We start from the raw sequence: 23,276 nt of genomic DNA on the forward strand, positions 1-23,276 counted from the left end.
GTCTCAGTGACGAAATGCTGGAGCTAGGCGACTGAATGCAAGAGTAGTTCAGTTGGACAAAGTCGACTGATAAGCAAGCGAAGACGAGGACGAGCATGAGGGCGAGGCACATTAGGAGAGAGATGGTGAAGGGTGCCTGGAACACGAGGGTGAATTCCGACTAGCTCGCGAAGGTGAACAATCCAATCTGGAGCGCCGAGGAGAAGAGCACCTACAATGCAAAGGTGAAGGATGAGCATAGCAAGAAGATCTCCAAGAGCAAGAGGGAGGAGAGCACCTGGAGCGGAAAGACAAGCGCTGGTTGTGATGACGAAGAAGACTGCAAATCCTCCTCCAGGGCAAGGTACTCCTCAAGGGCAACCTGGAGTGCTGGTGTCGTCTGCGGGGCCAAGCAAAGATCTAAGAAGAGGTTAGGGTGCAACAGGATGCCACTGGAGTGTCAGAAGAGCATAACTCTTACCGCTTCAAACCACACAAGGGACTACTAGAGGAAGAATTCCCCTTGCGTATGCACATGTAAAAGTGCTAGCAGGCTAAGTATTACGACCTGAAGGTCTTGCAAGCAAAGAAGGTCTAGAGGAGGATGGGTAAGAGTCTCATAGATCTAGATTCTAGGTCTCATAGATCTAGATTCTAGAAGGTCTCATAGAGAACGAATCCTCTACAAGAGAAAGATCCAGGATCCTCCTCCTCCAAGGAAGGATCACACCCCGGCAGAGACAGCCATATTGAAAGGCACAGAGGAGCTGCGAGGATCTACTGGGCAACAATGAGTAAGGAAAAGTAGAAGTCAACTGAGGAGACCGAGACTCCGGTGGGTGACGACTTGAGGCAGTGCTGACAGGATCAAGAGTAGCCTGCAGAGAAGACAGCATCGTGGCAATGTCCTGCCAAATTTTCTCCTCCACAAAGTGTTAGAAGTACTCTCTGAAAAGAAGCCTGGAATGCCCAATGAAGGACACAGTAGCCGAAGGGCGTCACTCCTTTGCAAAACAAAAGTATTAGGGGAACCACCCAGAGGAAGAAGCCTACCCTTGAGCTTCTACAAATGTCAATTGCCTATCACTCTTACCTGACCGCCCTCTGGAGGAAGACAAAAGAGAAGAGTACGAAGGGAGAGTTCCCGAAGAAGAATCCCTTTTGGCCTTCTTGTGGAAGGGTGGCCACTTCCTACACTCAGGCCTCTAAGCATATGCACCTGCAGCATGACCAGTGAGGATCCACCTCGACGTTCCTCATGAAGGTCCTGCATGGCTTGGGCGGGATACTAAAACTAATCTGTATGTTCACACAATCGGCAAACATACACACAGCTGGAAGAAAAAGAAAAAGTTAATGCAGAAAGCATTAACTGCCAAAAATTCCCAGCCAAGAGGAAAAAGTTCTATGATGGCTGAAATTTAATTGAGGTTAGAGTGAGCTGGAAAGGTGGCAGTACACACTGCAACAGAAAGGGTAACTGCCCTGCCAGTTATTTACACCTTATTAAAAGTTTAACTGCCGTATTTTCAGCCTTCGCTGTTATTAAACTCCTCTGTGAAGAACAATGATTTGTATTCAGATAGGAATTATTCCAACTTACCTATGACTCAAGGCCTAGTTGTTATCTTCTTGGGGGTACCTCTAAAAAAAGGAGAGGAAATAAGAAATAAGCAGTCTAATAAGTCCATTTATCATAGAGATGAATTAGAGGGGAAAATCTGCAGTTGCACTATTTAGTAAATCTTGAAAGAGCTTAGACAGCAAGGAAGAAGAAAGAAACGGGAACAGGTAAAGAGGCAAAAAATGTACAGTTGGGGCTAAAGTGGCAAAATTACATTACTAAAAACCTACAGAGCACAACAGGAGGTATGCTGATGGCACAACCCCTTATGAGTTAACTAACCTAACCTAACTTGAAAAGAATGGACTGTTGTTGGCTATTGTAAGATTACTAGCACTAACAGCTTGGTCAAAGATATAAAAAAATGCATGGTTGGTGGTGTGACCAGCAGCAATGTTGAGATAGCTGAAGAGGACTAAAAGGGGGACATGAATATCGGTTAAGTATGAAGATGTAAGATTCTTTTTATCACCCTAAACATTTGTCACTCTTCTGAAGAATGAGTACTGTATAGAAGTTTATAAAAATGAAAGAAAAACTGCCAGAATTGGCGCATAAAACTATAGAAGGAAATTGTCTGTACTGTATACAATCACTTGATATAGACATCAAAGAAAAGTTTATAACACCTAAGGCATAAATAAAGTCCTGGGACCAGCACATCATAACCATTTATTTAGCTGGCGTACAAAGTTAGCGTAAATTTCCTCTTTATACAAAACTCAACCAAGCAAATATCAAGCCTTTGCATTACTGTACAGAAATCTATAAAAATCAATTACATTTTTTCAACCTTGCATATGGATCAATATTTAGGGTTTATAAGCTATAATTCTTACACAAGTGCTTCTAGTATAAACTTTTAAAGTTAAGACACTGGAATGTAAATATAATTAGGAACAAATATTTTTAGTATATTGAAATAGGATAATTAATTTATACATTTGCTTTTAAGATCCTTTCGTATAATTTCCAGATTATAATGACTGTGTATAAATACTAGATTATAGTGAAAAATAAATTTAAATGGTATTTTTGTGAATACAGTAGTACCTCAGTTTGAGTTTAATTTGGTCTGGGATCATGTTTGCAAAATAAAATTCTTGTAAACAAAACCAATTTTTCCCATAAGAAATATAGGAAATTCACTAGTGTTCAAACACATTTAAAAGTACACGCTCGTTTTTAATGATAATTATATAACAATCTATAACCACCTAATTATATTAATAATTCACAATGAAAAAGAAATTGTCGGCAATTAGATGAAAAAGTTACTGCAGGGCAGCACTCCCTGCTAGTGTCATGCAGTAGATAATGAGCGGCGTACGCATTTCTCATGCTGGTTGACGAAGCCTGTATGTGCCATTGTAAGCATAGTTATGTATGGTTGGATTGATGCAACCTTTTTGGTAGAGCTTTCCAGCTTAAGCACACGGGGAAGAGGTTATAGTCTTGTGGAATAGCCACTGCAAAAATTATAATCCTTCCTACCATTTCACCCATCCGATGGGATGCCACTATACATTTTTTAGTTGTTCTTTTGAACCACACACATTTTTAGTTGTTCTTTTGAGCCGGTGTAGTATCTGTAAAGGAACATTTTTTCTGGACTTCGAATCATAATTACCCTAACAATTTTAATTTTTCATTTTCCTTCTTGAAAAGCTTTAAAACATTTTGACCATTTCCCCTTATGCAAAATGCCTGTCCCCGACGGGCCTAGGTTAAAAATTGAATGCATGTGCACACACATGTAAGCACTGCATCTATATTATTTATAGATTCAACTATCTAACATACAGTCAGGTCTCGATATTCACAGGTTTGGTCATCCGCAATATGGAAAACTGAGAAACCTATTAATTAAAAAATCACCCATTTGTGGTTTTGCAATAAATACTTTGGTAGCCTGATGATTTCAGACTGACCACACTCCTTTAAACCCTGCATGCTACCTGCCTTTTCCCTCTCCTCCACTGTGCATCTCCTGCTTCAGTCCCCTTTGTGCAGAATATTGTTGTGATGTAAAAAAAAAAAAAAAAAAATTTAGTATAAAGTGTGATAAGTTCATTACACTACCCCATGTCAAACAGTTGATGGCTCAGGAGTTGCATCATGCTTTAAGACTTACTGCGTAGAACTTGGTTCGTAAACAATTAGTGGTGTTGTACTGATACTTATTCTTTTAATTTTTATTGAATTAGTGTTATTGAACTAATTTACAGTAGTAATGTAGATAGAGGCTAAGTGTACGGTAAGTTGTAATGGTGCAAGTTCATACAGTAATACAATACTCGAGTACTACAATAGAAACCACATAAATCCAATAAACAGTAGTGCAATGGGTTACTTAGTGTTCGTTGACAGCGCATAGGCAATGAGCAGTGAGCTGGTAGGTTATGAGTCGACTCGCTCTAGGGCAGCAAAAAACCGTCGCGAAGACAGAAACATGTATTAATTTGAGAATGGCACATACTATTTCGTTATACTCTAAAAATTTTGCGCAATGCATTAGTCTCGTTTGCGCTGTACTTGTCCATGAAATATTCCCATACAGAGATAAATTCATGCTCGCAGACCGATGTAGCACTCTTAATCCAATTTAAATTTGTAACCTCATATTCAAAGTTGCTTGTAAACCAAGATACTACTGTATTGTACAAACCCTACAATATGGTATTTGTCCTGGAAAATACATTAAAAAGGTCATTTCCATTTTAATGAAGCACTATACTCTCCAAGCAACAGGAGAGAAAGACAAATCATAACATAAATAAATGAAATTTTCATAAATTGATCCAACAAGGCAGCTCAGGCACAAGAACATTTACAGCATGAGGCACCAAGAAAATGTGTGTAATTACAGATATGTGCAAGACATAAAAGTAGGATTTGCTGCACAGTCTGTAACATTCAATATACAATTATCATTATGTAAAATTAAATTTTATACATGCATAGTTAACATCTATTAGAGAAAAATTTATACTTTAAAATTCAACACCATATACGTATTTTCATAGAGTGAGCTCTGTATCATAAAGCTGATAAGGCCATCAAAAGAATGTGAAAGCACTTAATGTTGCAAGTCCCGATGGCAAAAGGCAAGAGAATGCTACAACATAACTTGCTGAAAAATACTTCTAACAACTGTCAAGACATTAACAATATGGTACACTGCCTCATTATAAATATTGGTACTTACACAAAATAAAAATACATTTCGCTGATCGTAAATACTAAACATTGAGAATAGGTAACCCTCTAGTACAGTATTCCACAAAGAATGAGTTTGAGGGAAAAGTTTTTTAAACTGTATAGCCAACCAAGTTTTGGCAGTGACTTATCTTGACAAATTTTTACAGCATGTAAGGCAGTATTTATCACATTTACAACCATTCTGTATAAATAACCCTTACAACCCAAATGAGAAAACTGTCTCTAGCTAGACATTATAATTTATGTTCCAGTGAAGAGAAAATAGTTGATATATACATATAAAATTTCCTTAATACACTACATGAGAAAAGAGAAGTAGTGGATGCTCCTACTGAAAATGAATGAGTTGAGCATTTTGTTTTTTCAAAGCATTCACTAAATCTAAACTACTGTTATAAATCTATGTACTGTAAATCTTTGGTGAAAAATCAAATTCCAAGAGTGATTATGAGTCCAAATAAGCTTAAAGTCACGGCATCTTAACTACATTCTATTCTTAATTTGAAATCTTGTATGGTCAATATAATTTCTACAGTAGTATTTCTATTTCTCATAATGCTGAAGAGAAGACTACTGTATCTAAGCAAATTGCACTTAAAATTTTGAATTCATAATCACAAATATTCATTGGTCATTCTTCTACCCTGTCTTCCAAAGATTTAGGATGAAATTCCTGCTACTGAAAAACTGCAAAATTTGTATACTGGCTACAGGCAAATTCTGTAAAACAGCCAGATACCAAAGATTTGAAAACCTCTGTCCTGCACACAATTATCGACAAATATTTTTTTTTCTGCAAACTTGAAGCGAGACTTACGACAGCATAAATTGAGACCTGATGGCCTTGCTAAACTACTATTTAATGGTGAAATGAAAACTAAAATAGTTAACAAAAGTTATAAAAATTAATAATGTACTTCATAAAAATTTATCATAGGGACTAGTGTAGGAGAACACTTGATAGATAGACAACGCACTAATAATCCCACATAGCTGGGAGTAAACTGAAGGATAGCTTTCCCTACTATGTTCTTCTGGTTAGGGTATTTTGTCTAGCAACTATGACAGAAAACATTAGCTGACATAATCAAAACTGGAAAACGAAGACATGGGGAAATATAAATTTAGAATTTTTTAAAAAGAATTCTAGAAATTTTTTTCAAATGCAGAACTGGTATCTGGCAGACAACCTGAATATTTCATAATATAAATTTAGGGTTACTATTGACATGAGCCTTTGGTATTCCCCATATTTGGTTTGATATTACATTTTTTGTCAAAACTGTTTTTCTGACATAATATAGTATGTAACTTTTTCATGTTATAGGCAATCCTGTACAGTAGTTATCATAGTATTATGTTCATGGAAAACAAAGTAATAACTAAATTATTTAAAATTTTATAAATATTTTGACCCTATACACTTTTAAAATAATAAATTCACAATTTTCATTCATTCTATATACAGTATATACATCATGAGTCTTTAAAAAATTGGCATAATATAGTTCATGAACTACTGTCAACAACACGACCTTGCTTCATGTTTTCTTACCATTTCTAAATGCTTGCTTTACAGTACTGTTTTGTTCGAAATGGGGTACTGTAGTACTTCACAAAATATGGGGTTTTTCTATTTCTATATCAAATTATACTATAATGATTGAATTCAATATTTCAATAAGTAAAATATAACATAAGGAGTGACAAATCTTTAATTTCAGGTCCATCAAAATAAAACAAAGCTTATGATGGCATATCTAGTTTTCCTTGTCCTATATTCTATTTTTACTTTTCTTTAAATTATTTTTTTAAAGTATGCTAATTGTTTAAGGATGTGCAATTATGTTACATCTTATGATTTACCTTTTTTTTCAGATCTGTTGGCATTTGCTGAAATTGAAAAGGTTCAGAAAGGGGACTCCTGAGTGAACGAGTCTTTTCGTTCACAGAAAGTTTCAATTCCAATTTATGTTGCAGGTAGATACAACTAATGTGGAGTCTACAACATAAGACCCTTATGCCTCTTCTAAGTGGTAAGTATTCCTCTACAATTTTAATTAGCAGACAAAAATACTTGGTAAACTTTTGAATCAGTTTGGCCACCTTTTCCTTTTTGGGCTTCATAAACCTTTTCTATGTTTAAATTATCCTATATTTTTGGGCATACAGATAAAGGTGAATTTATATTCCATCAAGCATACTGGAGAAGTCTACACTTATTCATTTTGCTAAAATTTAATCTAGTAATGTTTCTAAATTAATTTAGTTAAACTTAATAAATCAAATTTATAGCTACTTGAGGAACCTGCAATATGAACTCTACTTATATTACCATCTCAACTAATATATATTTCTTGATAATTTTCCACAAAAACTGTGTTCTAAAAACCAATTACTCTAAAATAGTTCTGCAAAGATGAAATCTACTCCAAGTTTGTTTAAACATTCATTTCTTGTATTTTGGACTACTGATTTCATTACAGGAATCAACCTTGTTACTCTACGACCTTCAGTGAAAACTAAAATGTTACTAGTTACATAATGCTTCCAGTCATTGTTACAACCAGTTAAAAAAATTACATAATGCACAGGTTTATTGACAACTACACCCTCCTCATGCGAGCATGGAAATATGAATTGTACAGAGTATTTTGCATTAATTTTAAGAGTACTATACCAAAATTAATATTTCATTTAATGAGAAACTTGTGATAATTAATCATGTTTCAATAAATAAGGAACTTGCTCAAGTGATGTCTTAAATTAACTGTAATTATTGTAATACATGGCAACTGCATTAATCATCATATATAACTACATTAATCAACATTTTATTGCTAAAAAATTAAAGAAACCAGTTTCCAACCAAATAACTACAGTATTATAATTCCTATTCCCTTATCCAATTTATCACATTGCTTAGAGGGTTAGGTATTGGGAAATCTCAAGAGCAGTGATGGATAGGAAGAGACTTAATGAGACCTATTTAACATTTTCTTTATCACATATGAAAATTTGGACCCCCTATATATATATTTTTTTTTAATTCAGCTACCAATGACAACATATGGAGGCCTATTATGGTGATATATTACCCTAAAACAAAAGGATCACATGCCACAATGTAAAGCATGAATAAATGTGGGTAGTATGAAAATAAGGTGTCATACTTTTCCTGCCATATTTACAAGAAAAAAAATTTAAGCAGTCTCAAAATGGACAATAAGATGAGTAAATCTCCAACTGAACATTGAGATGAGTATCCCCTAACTTGGAAAAATTTGGCTAAGTAGAATATAAAGCACTTAATCACATTTAAAAATCTGTAAATCATTAAACTAATATATACATAAATTTATACATTTCTGTCATGTAGAAAAACTTAAGTATATTACAGCGGAACTAATACGAACTGATGGAAAAATAATACGGAGATAGGTATTGTTACAATAATGGCACATAAAATCCATTATTTTCCAAATCTACTGATTACCTTCATTAACAAAAAAACTAATAGTAGTTCTTCCAGACTAAGTATAAGCAGTATTTTATGGTAAAATTTTAAAAATAGATTTTGCCCCTTAACAGAATCAATATTGAAGTGCAAGTCTCTGTTTTTAGATCCTGAAGTATTTTCCTATCCAAATATTTCCAAAATTAGGATACATGGTGAAAAAAATGGCACAAAAAATAAGCACACTGAAGATATGATTTTTCCACTAAACTTTACACCACAAACACAACTCTCCAAGACAAATAGTGTATCAAATCTTGGATATTGAGAAGACATATTGTGACATTAAGACCTTCAGTCTTGAGTGTTTCATTCTTTTTGTTACTAGAACTTCCAAATTAATCAAAAGACCATAAACTGCTACACTATGAATGATCCTGGGAAACTAATGTGACTGGTAAGATAACACTATTTTATGATTAATACACTAAGATTCAACATTTTATCTTGTCTTTAGCACTTCCTATTGCTGGTACGAGTCATTCCATCCTGATTTAACTGAAAAGAGGTAACATGTCAGTACTTTTTTTATATCAATGGTTTTTTGATAAACAAATCAAGCTTTATACTTCTTTCAATCCAAATACTTCTATATAACACCACTTTTTGCAGTGCATTCATTGGCAAGGGTGACAGGAGGAGAAATAAGTCACAAAAAGAAGTGTGTGAAACATGACAATAATGTAGAACCGGGTAATATAATTAATAAATACAGTCCTGCTGAATGATTTTGCTTTTCGAAAGCTTGCCCTCCCCCCATACATAGGCGAGAAACTTTTAATTTCTCTATCTCCCACTTTTGATCTGGAAAGTGCAGTAGATACTTTTAGTTATAAGTGTCTGTCTAAGTTTGAAAGCTTTCAGGAAGAACATGTTTATATTTCATATTTAAAATTACTTTCTTGATACGAAACCTGACAAAAATTTAGAAGTATTTCAATACATTTTCCAAAGAGTTTACAGAAATGCAATTCATTGTTTTACATCCTACGGAAAATAACTTGCAATGGAAAATGATTAATTAAAAAAAACCTTATCCAAGACTCATAATTACATTACTGTACATATATTACAGGGGAAGATTAAATGGTCCAAATAAAAAATATCATTTGTATAAATTAATACAACTAAAATAAATTGTAGAAATTACAACCTTAGCAAATAAATAAAAAGCACTTGGTCTAAAATATAAAGAAAAACCACCTGGATATAATTATGAAAAGTTTGTGAGCCATAATAATCATCAATATGGTGGGCAGAGAAACACTGAATAGTTATGACTGTTCTTTAACTTCACAGAAAATAGTTTCCATATTACTGGTTTTATCAAATGGAAAACATGGGTTAATCAGCTAAGCAATAAGACTAAGACCAAGTTATCTTGGAAAATTGATAGATGAAGACCTGAACTATTAAAGGTTCAAGTAGAAATCACAGTGTTCATCAAACCTAGCACAAAAACCTTTCGGGTATTTCTATTTGGGTACAGTACTGCACTCGAACAATATTCTACTACTGATAATGTCCCAGGTGAAAAGGAGTCTTGAATCATCAATTAGTTCTAATTACATATGAACAAGAATAACTATACTTTCTGTAAAAACCAGTACTGACTGCAACTTCTTTAAAACATGAAATGATTACAAGTTGATTTTTTTCCTTATTAACTAAGAACTCTACTAGCACTTTGAAATGAGTGACTGTCTAAGAAATTTAAAACTAGCATAAGTAATACAAAGCTAATGGCATCTGGAAAGAAAGCAAAGTACAATCGAGAAGTGGCTATGTGGTTGTCATGGGAAAAATGTGGAGAGTGAACTCAGTACTGTATAACGAATGTAAAAGATGGTGTCACGTTAAAGGGAAGACGATGAAGTTGAAAACTTTGTTACATTCATTGACTGGTCTCAAGAGGTAGATCATTCTGTTATGTTGGAGAAACTCTATTGTGAAGCAAATTTGAAAGAGCAGAAATAAAGAGTAGCTGCAGCATGAATGAAATGGAGATAACAGGAGTGTTGGTAAATAGTGTGTTATCATTAGCAGATAAAGCAAATACTTTGGTGCATACAGTGCAGCTAAATAAGCATGAACACTGAAAAGGAATAAGAAAGTGATTTTGAAAAAGTGTGTGATCTCAGAATGTCGAGACCTCGTGGCTGGAGTACAGTGGCAGCATTAATTTTATTGAATCAGATGATCTAGCACCTAAAGCATAATTATGGACCCCTATTAAAATTACATTACTGCTATGGATAGTTGAAATATCCATTGTCTCATTTATCCATCTACTTTACATTAATATTATTTCAAATTTCTAATAGTCCATTAATCTTGAGTAACAAAGTTAGTGACTAGGAGGTATACTATAGTGTATACCAACCTATTAAAGGGTAACCTACAACAACCTATCATGAAGTAACCTCTCTATCCAGCAAAATCACTAATACAACAAGCCTTTGGAACCAAAGGTGCTGGAAAATCAATAGTGTACCTGCATTACAAATTAGGAAATGGAGAAAGATGTCCAGTTACTGTTTAAGAGAAAAAAAAGCAGCAACACAGAGAAATAGTACAGGACATAAAACAGAGCTAATTTCATGTTAAAAGCAAATAAAGGGAAAACCAGACATGATTGATTACAATATACTATGTTGACTAACATGAAAATGAGGCATCTAAGCAGAGAAAAAATTGACAAAACCATAAATAGTAGTCATGCAATAGCTAATACTATTTCCATCTATCTGCTTCAGCTTTTTGGCATTCTCCAATACTCATGAGACTTATTCCTTCACTAAGGACAAGATGAAGAGTTACTACAATGTATTTAGTTTTCCTGCCACACCAAATATATATACAATTCTCACCTATATTTCTTATCTAAAAATACTAACTTCACAATTATTTATTTAAAAAATAAGCGCTCCCTGCTCTACCCATTCTTATATTTTATCCGGGAATTTGCATTTTTAATGCTAAGAAATTTTTTAAAATATTTTAACCCCTTATATCACAAAACGCAATGGTATTGTTATGGTTCTTATTGCAGAAAGGAAATGGTATAGGTAAGGAGATAACAAAAGACCTTATAAAACTATCAATGAGAGGATGTAAATACTGATGAAATTTGATGTATCCTCTAATATATATATATATATAAAAAATTGGAATCCTCTCACTTATGGCAGAGAAGGCATGCATGAGCAGTTTTTATTTTCCTAATTTTCTGGAGCTGGGGGTCCCTCACCAGAACGAGAGCGGTTGTGACCATGATTAACTATTTTCTCTTGGAAGTCTCTAAGAAAGTCTGTTAACATGTTATCTTCCCCTCCACCGTCTCGGTCGATGTGTTCGCTAAGGCTGGCAACACGTAACCTGTAAAAGAAAAAAAAAATAGATTTCAAAATAAAAAACTTTCTCAAAACTAAACAAAAATTAACCTGCTTGACAAATAGTATTAACAGAGCTCATATGAAACCAAAAGTATACTATAGTAATATATTTTTGCAAACACTGTACAGCATTGTATTTAAAACAAAACCTCAAAACTATGTAATAAGACTACGGTAACTTTTACCAACAACAATGGATACTCACAGAGTAACAACATCAGGTTCACTGCTCTTTAAAGCTAAATCAATTGCTTTATTGCCATCATTGTCAGTCTGGTTAAGATCAACACGATGCTTTAGTAATAAACAAACCTGTAATAATATAAACTTATAAGTGGGTGTACTAAATGCTAAATATCAGTTCCTTAACTTTATTTATGAAACTGTTTACAGTACTACATTATGTTTGTGGAATTTTCTAAAACACAATTCTGATCCAGTGGATGGATTTCAAATACTATTTCGTAAATAAAAATTATACTATTTTGTAGAAATGATAGTTGAGAAAATAAGAAACAAAATAAGAAAAAATAAATCATGTGGGTCACTGTGTTTACAGCCATCAAGATTACAAATGTAAGTGTGGAGGAAATATCCTAAGACGCAAATAAATGATGTAGGAAATTGGAAATTTATATAAAATAAGGGGAAGATATTATGGATTGAGAAATTTTCAGGTAATTATTTATAGTATGGAGATAATAATATTTATATAAGAGACAGAATTTGAAGAAACAGAGCTTTCAACAACTTGTATGACAGGTGTTTTGGTGGCATTATGTGAGAGAGTCAGAGAGGGAGAACAGGCGATGGTTACAGAACGACAGTTATGTCGCACTTTACAGATGATTTTGTGTGATTTGAACATGTATACCAACGCAGAAATACACTAATATAGCCCTTACATAATCATGAATAAAGACTAGAATTCCATGCGTTTCAATTGGTGGGGGGATGAGATATGAGGATCCAAGTCTATAAGCGGGATGGTGTCAGGGGGTTTGAGTAGGGAATGTCCCCTTTGCCTAGAGATTGGTGTAATTCTACATGGTAACATAAAAACAGATTAAAATAGCTCTAACACATTCAGGAATAAAGGCTAGAATCCCAAAGACTTCGTTGGTTGGCCGAAGAAAGGAGGGGATGTCAGGGAGGGGAGGAGGTTTTTTAGTGAAATTTTATAATATACAATCATGTGCTGTACTATTTTGTATGATATAAGAATGATTACACTTCCATATGGTTTATATTTGCAAATGAAGTATCTGGGACGTCAGCGCGTGTAGCACAGGGGATGTTTTGACATCCAATAACGTCCTCATAGCGAAGGGGTTAAGGTTATTGTACCAACATGTCAAGCATGTACTTTATTCTATATTAGGGAAATTTAAGGGCTCACGCTCTATTGAGCCAGTCAGAGCCCCTGCAATGCTGAATTCATCAGCTAAGTGACAACAGGTCACCCACTGAAAACCATTATAGCACTAGAATTCAAGACAATGCTTACCCAGCCGTTTGCTTCTCGCCTGGCAACTGTCTTATTAAATGAAGAATATTTGTCAGTTATGCCCCACTTCTCTTCACAAGTATAGGGAAGGGGTGGGGTGTCTTGCGAACCAAACAGGACCTCCCTCAAAATAGGATTTTCCCTCATCAAAACCCAATTTTTAGGTTTAGGATGCTATGTGGCTCCCAAGAACTAATACCAGAGCATAAAACAAGGTAAATTCTTGCACAAGGAAGGACAAGTCACCTATAACAGAGCAATGTCCAATTTATGCTTATATATGTGAAAAGAAAAGACTAACACATCAACACAATCACCTCATGACAGGAAACTCTTGGAGAAGGTAAGCTAGATGACCACCATGTGAGGATCCCCTTCCTTCAACCCAATCTCCCTCAAGTGCATTGAACTACTGTACTTGGAGTTGTTTTAGGTAGTATCTTATCAACACCTCATCCCCGACCAACCAATAATGCTTTGATAGAAAATTGCATATTAAGAAAAAAGGCTAATAAAGAAGCTGCTTTCCACATATGGATAGGTCCTATGGTGAGAGACATCAATGACACCTGTAGAAAGGGAATTGTAGGTCTGGTATTTTGATGGCGTGTACAGTCACCATAACTAGTGTGTAAAGATGATATATGGAGTAAGTCCTGCCTCAGGAGAGGTTTTTCATTCTTGGTTAATAAAAAGACAAGGAGTCAGTATCAGGAGACAACCACTCTCTCCAGACTGCTGTAAATTTTTCCAACTCTTTCTCCCAAGACTAAGGCTATTAAAATTACAGCCTTCTGAAGTGGCTCTTTTAGAGTAACAGATTTGGCCAAAAACCAAGCACATTATCAAATGACCAGGAAACTAAGAGAGTTAAACCAACAATTATTGTAAAGAATAGACAGTAATTTTGTGAAACATGTCTGAATGGCTTGATTGAAGTGTTCTGTCAACATATATAAGTAAAACAAAATTGTTAAGGGCTTAAGATTCCTATCTTCTTACAAGTGGACCAGATAGGAAACCAGAAAAAGATCATGGTTATCAAGCATGGAGGTCCTATCTCAAAGGAAGGCCAGCCAAGCCTTCTACACTGACTGGTATTGTCTGGTGGAAGAGGGCCTTTTACAGCCCATCAAATAAGTAATGTTTTTAGCTAGGAAGTCTCTTCATATATTCTAGAAGTATTGAGATTCTGGGTCAGAAAGGAAAAAGCAAGGATATTCTAGCTAACTACTCTCCAAAATAGCTGTGCCAACTGAAGAGGGTGTGTCTTTGATCTCAGATACTGGAGTGGAAACCATGGACTATCTGGCCACAGTGGAGCCATAAGCAAAGCTGTCTTAGCAAAGACTGATAAAATCTTCAAAATGAAACTTATTGGGAAGAAACACAGATTAAAGACCATCTATTCCAGTCTAGACTTAGCACTTCCAAATGGCCGAGAATCCACATTTGGAGCTACCTAAATGAGATATTTGCAAATTCTCTGCCTTTGTAAACAGGTCCCCTTTGGAAATGAGGAACAGTTTTGAGGATCTATTGGAAGGAGCTCTCATCTAAGATCCACTTTCAGACCTGTCTGCTTGGACATAGATAGAGCCTGACAGATGGACTGAATTGAGGTACAGAGCCCTCTCTCAAAGGAACTTCATAACTCAAAGGACTACTGACTTCAGAGTTCTTGAGTAACATCTCCCTTTCTGAAGATAACCGACTGCTGTCTGGTTGTCAATAAAGATTTTTAATGTGCGAGTTCCATTTTAAACTGAGTTTTTCCAATGCCAGGAATAGAAACTAAGCTGAATATTTCCTGAATACTATGCATAGAGTAGGTCTCCCTTGAATGACATCCCCAACCCGTCTTGGGAACATGTGTGAAGAATCGTGGATATCTACTAGGAGAGAGCCTTTCATGAGGTCCAGTGTTCAAGAAATCTTTTTTAGCCAAAGGATAACAGGGAATATCTGTCCTAGGGCCCTTTACAAGTTGCCGTCCTCCACAGCAATTAGGGTCTTTTAACCTGGACTTCAGAACTGGGTCACTGATTGAAGTAAATTGGCTAAGGTCTAAAACCCTTTCCAGCTACAATCTGGAGGAAATGGGTCTCCGAAGTAAATTTTTTGCCATGGATTTTTACCACTTCATTGAAGTCTAAAGATTCAATTTTTTATGCTTTAACTATTTTTTATTTCTGAACTTTATTTTGAATTTTAAAAATGCCCAAAAAATGTAAGACACTGAATATCAGTGATTTGTGTTTATTATATTTGATACAAAATGGTAAGATCATCCAAGAGTTTACAATAAAAAAAGTAAAGTTTTTGTTAATAAGAATTTTTATTTACCAGTTATTATTTGTTAGTGATACTCACAAATAAAGAACATCACAGTAATTTGAAAAGTAAAAATTAAGTTTTAAAACGTTAAGCAGAATTTGTTTACGATTGCTAGACAATACCCAATAGACTGTAGCAGTGTACAGTAGCTTTAAGATGTTTAGCAAATTCTAGTTTACTCATCTTTTATAGTAAAAGATTATACACAATTCCTAATAATTGTCTGTTTTTATGCGGAAAAAGTTTGGTGGATCATTATTTTTAGGAGATATTCACAGCTAGAATAGGGTAAAGTATGTGAAAATCAATAAATGTTCACAATACTATGCAAGGAATATTTGCCATTGTAGACTATTACTATCAATTCGGTAGTTGGTAGTAGCGTAACTTTTGGATGTTTGGTAATGTAGGCTAGTTTCCATATATTTTCAACAATTAATAATTAAATAACTTCCTAATTAGCATTAGTTATAAAAATGATTTCACATCATAGCATATAAAATAAGTGTCTCCTTTTGACCTTGTTAACCTTACTTTATTGCAGGGTAAGCTGCTCAAGTCAACTTTTTCCATCTCCTGTATTTCTATTCCTTGCATCTTCTTCAACAGGTCACACCTCGCCTATAAGTGTGTTGATAGATAAACTTCCTTCGATTGTGATTCATAATGCTTTGGCCCAATTATTCTACATTTGTTATGCATGAATTTCAGGTTGGCTAGTCTACATAGTTACAAGATGTAAGCGTAGATTCACTTTCTTAATTGTTTGTATGAGTTTTAAGAATTAGTATTGATAAATAAAATCACATACATTTTAAGCCATGATTTTTTTATGCCAATCTAACCTATTTGCTGCATATCCAGATGAGTTCCCCCCCCCCCCCAATTAGTACAAATTAGTGAAATATTACTGCAGAGTAACTTACGTTGAAGCACATAACATACAAAAGCATCAAAATATAGTAATAAGTATGTATCAAAAAGGAAAAATTGCATGAATTATTGTAAGCACTGCAGAAAATTTACTAAGACATTTATGGAAAAGCATAATTGATATAACAAAGTCACAGAAATTAGAATGAATCAGGTGTCATATGCAGGACTAGACGTATAATAAAGTTTCCTTAAATCTTGAAAAATCATTGGTGTGATTGGGATTTCCTTCATTAAAACCAGGCAATATATGAGTAAGGCGTTTGAGAAGAAATGGTTTTTAAAGCTTATTCCTTACCTGACCAATATTAGAGTTAAGTGCTGCAAGGTGTAGTGGGGTACGGCCTTCGGAATCCTGAATGCTTGCTCTAGCTCCATTAATTAGCATATATTCTAAAGCCATAACAGAATCCTGCAAAGAAAATAACATTACTGTTTTGTAAAAATGCCCATAATGTACTGGAATTAAAATCTCCTCATCCTCTATTCCAAAAAGTCAGTCTTATAAAAAGGACTATTCTACTATATTGCTTCAATTACCTGGCATATATTACCCCCTATTATTGACTATTTGCCAGAATTAAGTACAGTAGATCTAAGACTTAATGCATTACATGTTGCTACTAAAATCTTATAAGACAATGTCTAATGCTAAGAATTAAAAATGGAAAACTATTGATATAAGTAAAAATTCTAGTGACAAAAATATGAGATATCATCTAATATGTTTTAAATAATTCTTGCAAAAACACAAAACTTAGATGTTTACAGCAGACCAACACCATACACAAACAAATGAAAATCAATCCAAAACTAACACTCTCAACAGCCTGATGTATAGGTGTCCTTCCACTTTGATCAGGATTATTCCAATTTTTATTTGCCCCCATTGCCAAACCAAGACACATCATGGGCAAATTATGAGCTTCACAAGCACGAAAGAGCAAGACATCAGGGTTGAGCGTTGATAGTGACTCTTCAGTGACTGGAAAGACATATTAAAAAAGTTTAATAAATGACAAGTGAAATAGTTAATCGAACCAAGGATACTCACTATCAGAAGTCAAATATTTATTTTTCCATGAAGAAATCATGCGTTAACTTGTACAAGTGGTGTAACCAATACTAAAATGGAATTTTCAAACAAAAATCAATATCAATAATACTTAAATGGATAATTTAGCTAGATCATTTTATTTTTATTAACCTTTACACATTCAACTAATATGCTAAAGTAAGAGTTATAAAATAAAGAGAAGTGCAGTCTGAAGCTTGATTGAAAAACAAATACATCATGTAAATACTGATTATAAGGTCATAACATAGTTTGCCTATGATGATTCTCTTTACGTACTGTACCTTTACACCTCCCTCTCCAATATGCTGCCCATTATTCAGTAAAGTCAGCTAGCTAAATTTTAATTTTAGTTTTTAAAGAAATTTTGCTGTATCAATTCTAAACACTATTTACATATCAAAACTTTCTGGGTATTTCAGAATAAAATACTGTACTGTACTCTCTTCAGAGGTTCATCATACACCTTATGGTTTTTAATTTCTAAAGAGAAAATCAAATTACGAGATATACTTTATGTAAAAAAGATGCTGTATTCTAATAACCATGCAAAAAATTTAAAACTTTAGCTGATATTTACTGAAGTACTTTATGTGATCCTCTACTTATTTTCTAGCTTTCATATATCAATATATGACAAAATTGAATACATTGATTTTCTCTTTCTAGTTCTTTGGTCTATTGTTATCTTTTCACATACTAAGGAAATTAAAAATCTCTTGGTTTGATTCAACGAAATAAGTAACAAATACTATACTATTAATTCTGTAAGAATACCATTAACTATAATAATATAGAGCAAAAGAACTTTAACAATTTACCATAGTCCGTTGAATGCTCTCCATCTGTTGAATTGTCGTCACTTGCCAGAGACATATTATCAATTTCTTGGGATATTCTGTTACTTGTATTATTATGTTTAGCTATATCAAATAAAAATATGTTGCTATTTTCCCCTGTATCTGTAATAGGGCTGTTAGGTCTGGAAAGAAAGAAAACTTCAATTAGAAAAATTTCCTTAGTTCAAATCACTTAAGTACAAAATTTAACCTTTTTTTTATCAAATTGACACATTGTTATGAATAAAAGAAAAAAAGGAAAAGGACGAGTCTTATTTGCTCAACCTACATAGAAGAAAGTAAAGTAAAAACCTCCTGAATACAGGACTTCATAATGACAACATAAGTATAATTATTACTGATAACTAAACTAAAATTTTTCAAAAACATTATAAGGTTCCCTAATAAAAAGACCTAAGCTAAAGTCACCAAAATCTTGAGACATTGAGCTAAGTGATTCATTAAACAATGGTGGTATTTCTGAACATTATTATAGTACTCACAGTCCTTCCTTCCTTCCTTCCCACTCCTAATATTGACAACAAATTTACTAATGGCACCAATTTTTTTTTTTTTTGGAATGCTGGTGAACTTACTCTATTGGAATTTGAGGTATAATCTGAGATTCAGGATGATTGACTGGAGTTCCTGGTTCACTAGCCGATGACTCGTCGTTCGTCTGATCACCGATATTCCTACTCCTACGGTGAAGGCGTTTCCTTCTCCGCATTACACTCCAGTACTTTTTTATGGGCTTCTGAAATCAATCAAATAGCAGGGTATTACACAGTATTTGAACTTTCTTACTCTTTCATAATAAAAATCACAATCGCTGCTAAGTATAAAACAGTAAACACATTATGACAGTAATCTCTACAACATTTAATAAAAAGTAATTCACGTTTCTCCACTTGAATAAATTTTTTACTCATTCAGATTCCAGATAACCCAAAAATAATAAGTATTGAATTAAAATTCTCCAAAACTCCAAACAGTGAATGACTATGAAGATTGAGGACTGCTAAATGATTGTATGATCAACAAAAATACCTTTTCTTATGCTCCATTTGCTCATCGAACATTTAATAGCAAGTAACACAAAAAATTATCATAAAGTATCTGTTACCATCTCCTGATAGAATTTCTGGGTAAAGTATACATTTAAACAGATAGATCTTTATTTTTTCCACTGTGATGTGCAATTAATCATTATTTTGTTCTCTAACCAAACATGGGTGCTAAAACAGACAATGAGTTTAACTCTACTTGAGAAAAGCAGCATGGCAAAAATTGAGTTCATTAATTGGATTTGTTTTAGCCAAGAAAATTTTATTAAGATTCAAAAATGATATTTTAATTATAAAATAAATTTTTGAATATACTTACCCGGTGAATATATATAGCTGCAACTCTGTTGCTCGACAGACAAAAAACTGTAAAAAACTCGCCAGCGATCGCTATACAGGTTGCGGGTGTGCCCATCAGCGCCAACTGTCGACCAGATACCATACTCAATGTTAACAAAGACTCAATTTCTTCTCATCCCACTGCGTCTCTATTGGGGAGGAAGGGAGGGTCGTTTAATTTATATATTCACCGGGTAAGTATATTCAAAAATTTATTTTATAATTAAAATATCATTTTTAAATATTTAACTTAGCCGGTGAATATATATCGCTGATTCACACTCAGGGTGGTGGGTAGAGACCAGTTAAATATGTTTACATCTTATGAGCTAAGAGTTTTTATTTCATTTTAGAAGTTATCAATATAACAAAAACAAAATAAATAGGTACCTGGTAAGGAAGTCGACTTAGACGATTACTCTGCCTTATAAGTACGTCTTCCTTACGGAGCCTCGCGATCCTCTTAGGATGCTGACAGACCCCTAGGAGCTGAAGTATCAAGGGCTGCAACCCATACAACAGGACCTCATCAAACCCCTAATCTGGGCGCTCTCAAGAAATGACTTTGACCACCCGCCAAATCAACCAGGATGCGAAAGGCTTCTTAGCCATCCGGACAACCCATAAAAACAACATTAAAAACATTTCAAGAGACAGATTAAAAGGATATGGAATTAGGGAATTGTAGTGGTTGAGCCCTCACCCACTACTGCACTCGCTGCTACGAATGGTCCCAGTGTGTAGCAGTTCTCGTAAAGAGACTGGACATCTTTCAAGTAAAATGACGCGAACACTGACTTGCTTCTCCAATAGGTTGCGTCCATTATACTTTGCAGAGATCTATTTTGCTTAAAGGCCACGGAAGTTGCTACAGCTCTAACTTCGTGCGTCTTCACCTTAAGCAAAGCTCGGTCTTCCTCACTCAGATGTGAATGAGCTTCTCGTATTAACAATCTGATAAAGTATGACAAAGCATTCTTTGACATAGGCAAGGATGGTTTCTTAACTGAACACCATAAAGCTTCAGATTGGCCTCGTAAAGGTTTAGTACGCTTTAAATAGAACTTAAGAGCTCTAACAGGGCATAAGACTCTTTCTAGTTCATTGCCTACGATCTCCGATAAGCAGGGAATATCGAAAGATTCAGGCCAAGGCCGAGAAGGCAGCTCATTTTTGGCTAGAAAACCAAGTTGCAGCGAACAAGTAGCTTTTTCCGACGAAAATCCGATGTTCTTGCTGAAGGCATGAATCTCACTGACTCTTTTAGCTGAGGCTAAGCATACCAGGAAAAGAGTCTTAAGAGTGAGATCTTTCAGGGAGGCTGATTGTAACGGCTCAAACCTGTCTGACATGAGGAATCTTAGTACCACGTCTAAATTCCATCCAGGGGTAGCCAAACGACGATCCTTGGTGGTCTCAAAAGACTTAAGGAGGTCTTGCAGATCTTTATTGTTGGAAAGATCTAAGCCTCTATACCGGAAGACCGATGCCAACATGCTTCTGTAGCCCTTGATAGTGGGAGCTGAAAGGGATCGTCCTTTTCTCAGGTATAAGAGAAAATCAGCTATTTGAGCTACAGAGGTACTGGTCGAGGATACAGAAACTGACTTGCACCAATCTCGGAAGACTTCCCACTTCGATTGGTAGACTCTAATGGTAGACGCTCTCCTTGCTCTAGCAATCGCACTGGCTGCCTCCTTCGAAAAGCCTCTAGCTCTCGAGAGTCTTTCGATAGTCTGAAGGCAGTCAGACGAAGAGCGTGGAGGCTTTGGTGTACCTTCTTTACGTGTGGCTGACGTAGAAGGTCTACCCTTAGAGGAAGACTTCTGGGAACGTCTACTAACCATCGAAGTACCTCGGTGAACCATTCTCTCGCGGGCCAGAGGGGAGCAGCTAACGTCAACCTTGTCCCTTCGTGAGAGGCGAACTTCTGCAGTACCTTGTTGACAATCTTGAACGGTGGGAATGCGTAGAGATCCAGATGTGACCAATCTAGGAGGAAGGCATCTATATGTATTGCTGCTGGGTCCGGGACTGGGGAGCAATAGATTGGAAGCCTCTTGGTCAGCGAGGTTGCAAAGAGATCTATGGTTGGTTGACCCCAAGTGGCCCAAAGTCTCTTGCACACATCCTTGTGGAGGGTCCATTCGGTTGGAATTACTTGCCCTTTCCGACTGAGACAATCTGCTATGACGTTCAAGTCGCCTTGGATGAACCTCGTTACTAGGGAGATGTCTTGACCTTTTGACCAGATGAGCAGGTCCCTTGCGATCTCGTACAACGTCAGTGAGTGGGTACCTCCTTGTTTGGAGATGTACGCCAAGGCCGTGGTGTTGTCCGAGTTTACTTCCACCACTTTGCCTCGAAGGAGATACTCGAAGCTTTTCAAGGCCAGATGAACTGCCAATAGCTCCTTGCAATTGATATGCATGCTCCTCTGACTCGAGTTCCACAGACCTGAGCATTCCCGACCGTCCAGTGTCGCGCCCCAGCCCAAGTCCGATGCGTCCGAGAAGAGAACGTGGTTGGGAGTCTGAACAGCCAGGGTAAGACCCTCTCTTAGGTTGATATTGTCCTTCCACCAAGTCAGACAAGACTTTATCTTTCCGGAAATCGGGATCGAGACCGCCTCTAGCGTCTTGTCCTTTTTCCAGTGAAAAGCCAGATGGTATTGAAGAGGACGGAGGTGTAGTCTTCCTAGTGATACAAATTGTTCCAGGGATGACAGCGTCCCTATCAGACTCATCCACAGCCTGACTGAGCAGCGTTCCTTCTTCAGCATCTTCTGGATGGATAGCAGGGCTTGATCTATTCTGGGGGCCGACGGAAAAGCCCGAAAAGCTAGACTGTGAATCTCCATCCCTAAATACAGAATAGTTTGGGATGGGACCAGCTGCGACTTTTCCAAATTGACTAGGAGTCTCAATTCCTTGGTCAGATCTGTCAATTTGGAGTCCCAATTCCTTGGTCAGATCTAGAGTCCACTTTAGATCCTTCAGACAGCGACGACTGGAAGAGGCTCTGAGAAGCCAGTCGTCCAAATAAAGGGAGGCTCGGATGTCCGATAAGTGGAGGAATTTGGCTACATTCCTCATCAGCCTCGTAAACACGAGAGGAGCTGTGCTTAGGCCAAAGCACAGGGCCCGAAACTGGTAAACCACATCTTCGAAGACGAATCTCAGAAAAGGTTGGGAGTCTGAGTGAATGGGGATATGGAAGTAGGCGTCCCTTAGGTCTAGCGAGACCATCCAGTCTTCCTTTCTGACCGCTGCTAAGACTGACTTTGTGGTCTCCATGGAGAACTTCGTCTTTGTGACAAAGACATTCAGAGCACTGACGTCTAGCACCGGTCTCCAACCTCCTGTCTTCTTTGAAACTAGGAAGAGACGGTTGTAAAATCCCGGTGATCGAAGGTCCGAGACTTTGACCTTCCGCTCCCTTC

At 35.8% G+C, this 23,276-nt stretch overlaps 1 protein-coding gene across 4 annotated transcripts in view; it reads right to left on the minus strand.

Annotated features, from left to right (window-relative positions):
* Nucleotides 1–2,255: 2,255 nt before the first annotated feature.
* Nucleotides 2,256–23,276, minus strand: part of CenB1A (Centaurin beta 1A) — a 66,943-nt gene continuing 45,922 nt past the window's right edge. For 2 of the 4 annotated variants that reach the window (XM_068370761.1, XM_068370763.1), the window contains 7 exons: nt 19,025–19,185; nt 18,411–18,571; nt 17,333–17,499; nt 16,813–16,926; nt 11,943–12,049; nt 11,593–11,720; nt 2,256–8,840 (listed from right to left, as the gene is read on the minus strand). In XM_068370761.1, coding sequence (XP_068226862.1) covers nt 8,806–8,840; nt 11,593–11,720; nt 11,943–12,049; nt 16,813–16,926; nt 17,333–17,499; nt 18,411–18,571; nt 19,025–19,185 — 873 coding nt within the window. In that variant the 3' untranslated portion in view covers nt 2,256–8,805. Of the gene's footprint in view, nt 8,841–11,524; nt 11,721–11,942; nt 12,050–15,750; nt 16,203–16,812; nt 16,927–17,332; nt 17,500–18,410; nt 18,572–19,024; nt 19,186–23,276 lie in introns of those variants that run through there. The other 2 variants (XM_068370762.1, XM_068370764.1) reach the window with 2 other exon arrangements.

The sequence above is a fragment of the Palaemon carinicauda genome, chromosome 3 (assembly GCF_036898095.1).
Source record: "Palaemon carinicauda isolate YSFRI2023 chromosome 3, ASM3689809v2, whole genome shotgun sequence".
Lineage (NCBI taxonomy): Eukaryota > Metazoa > Arthropoda > Malacostraca > Decapoda > Palaemonidae > Palaemon > Palaemon carinicauda.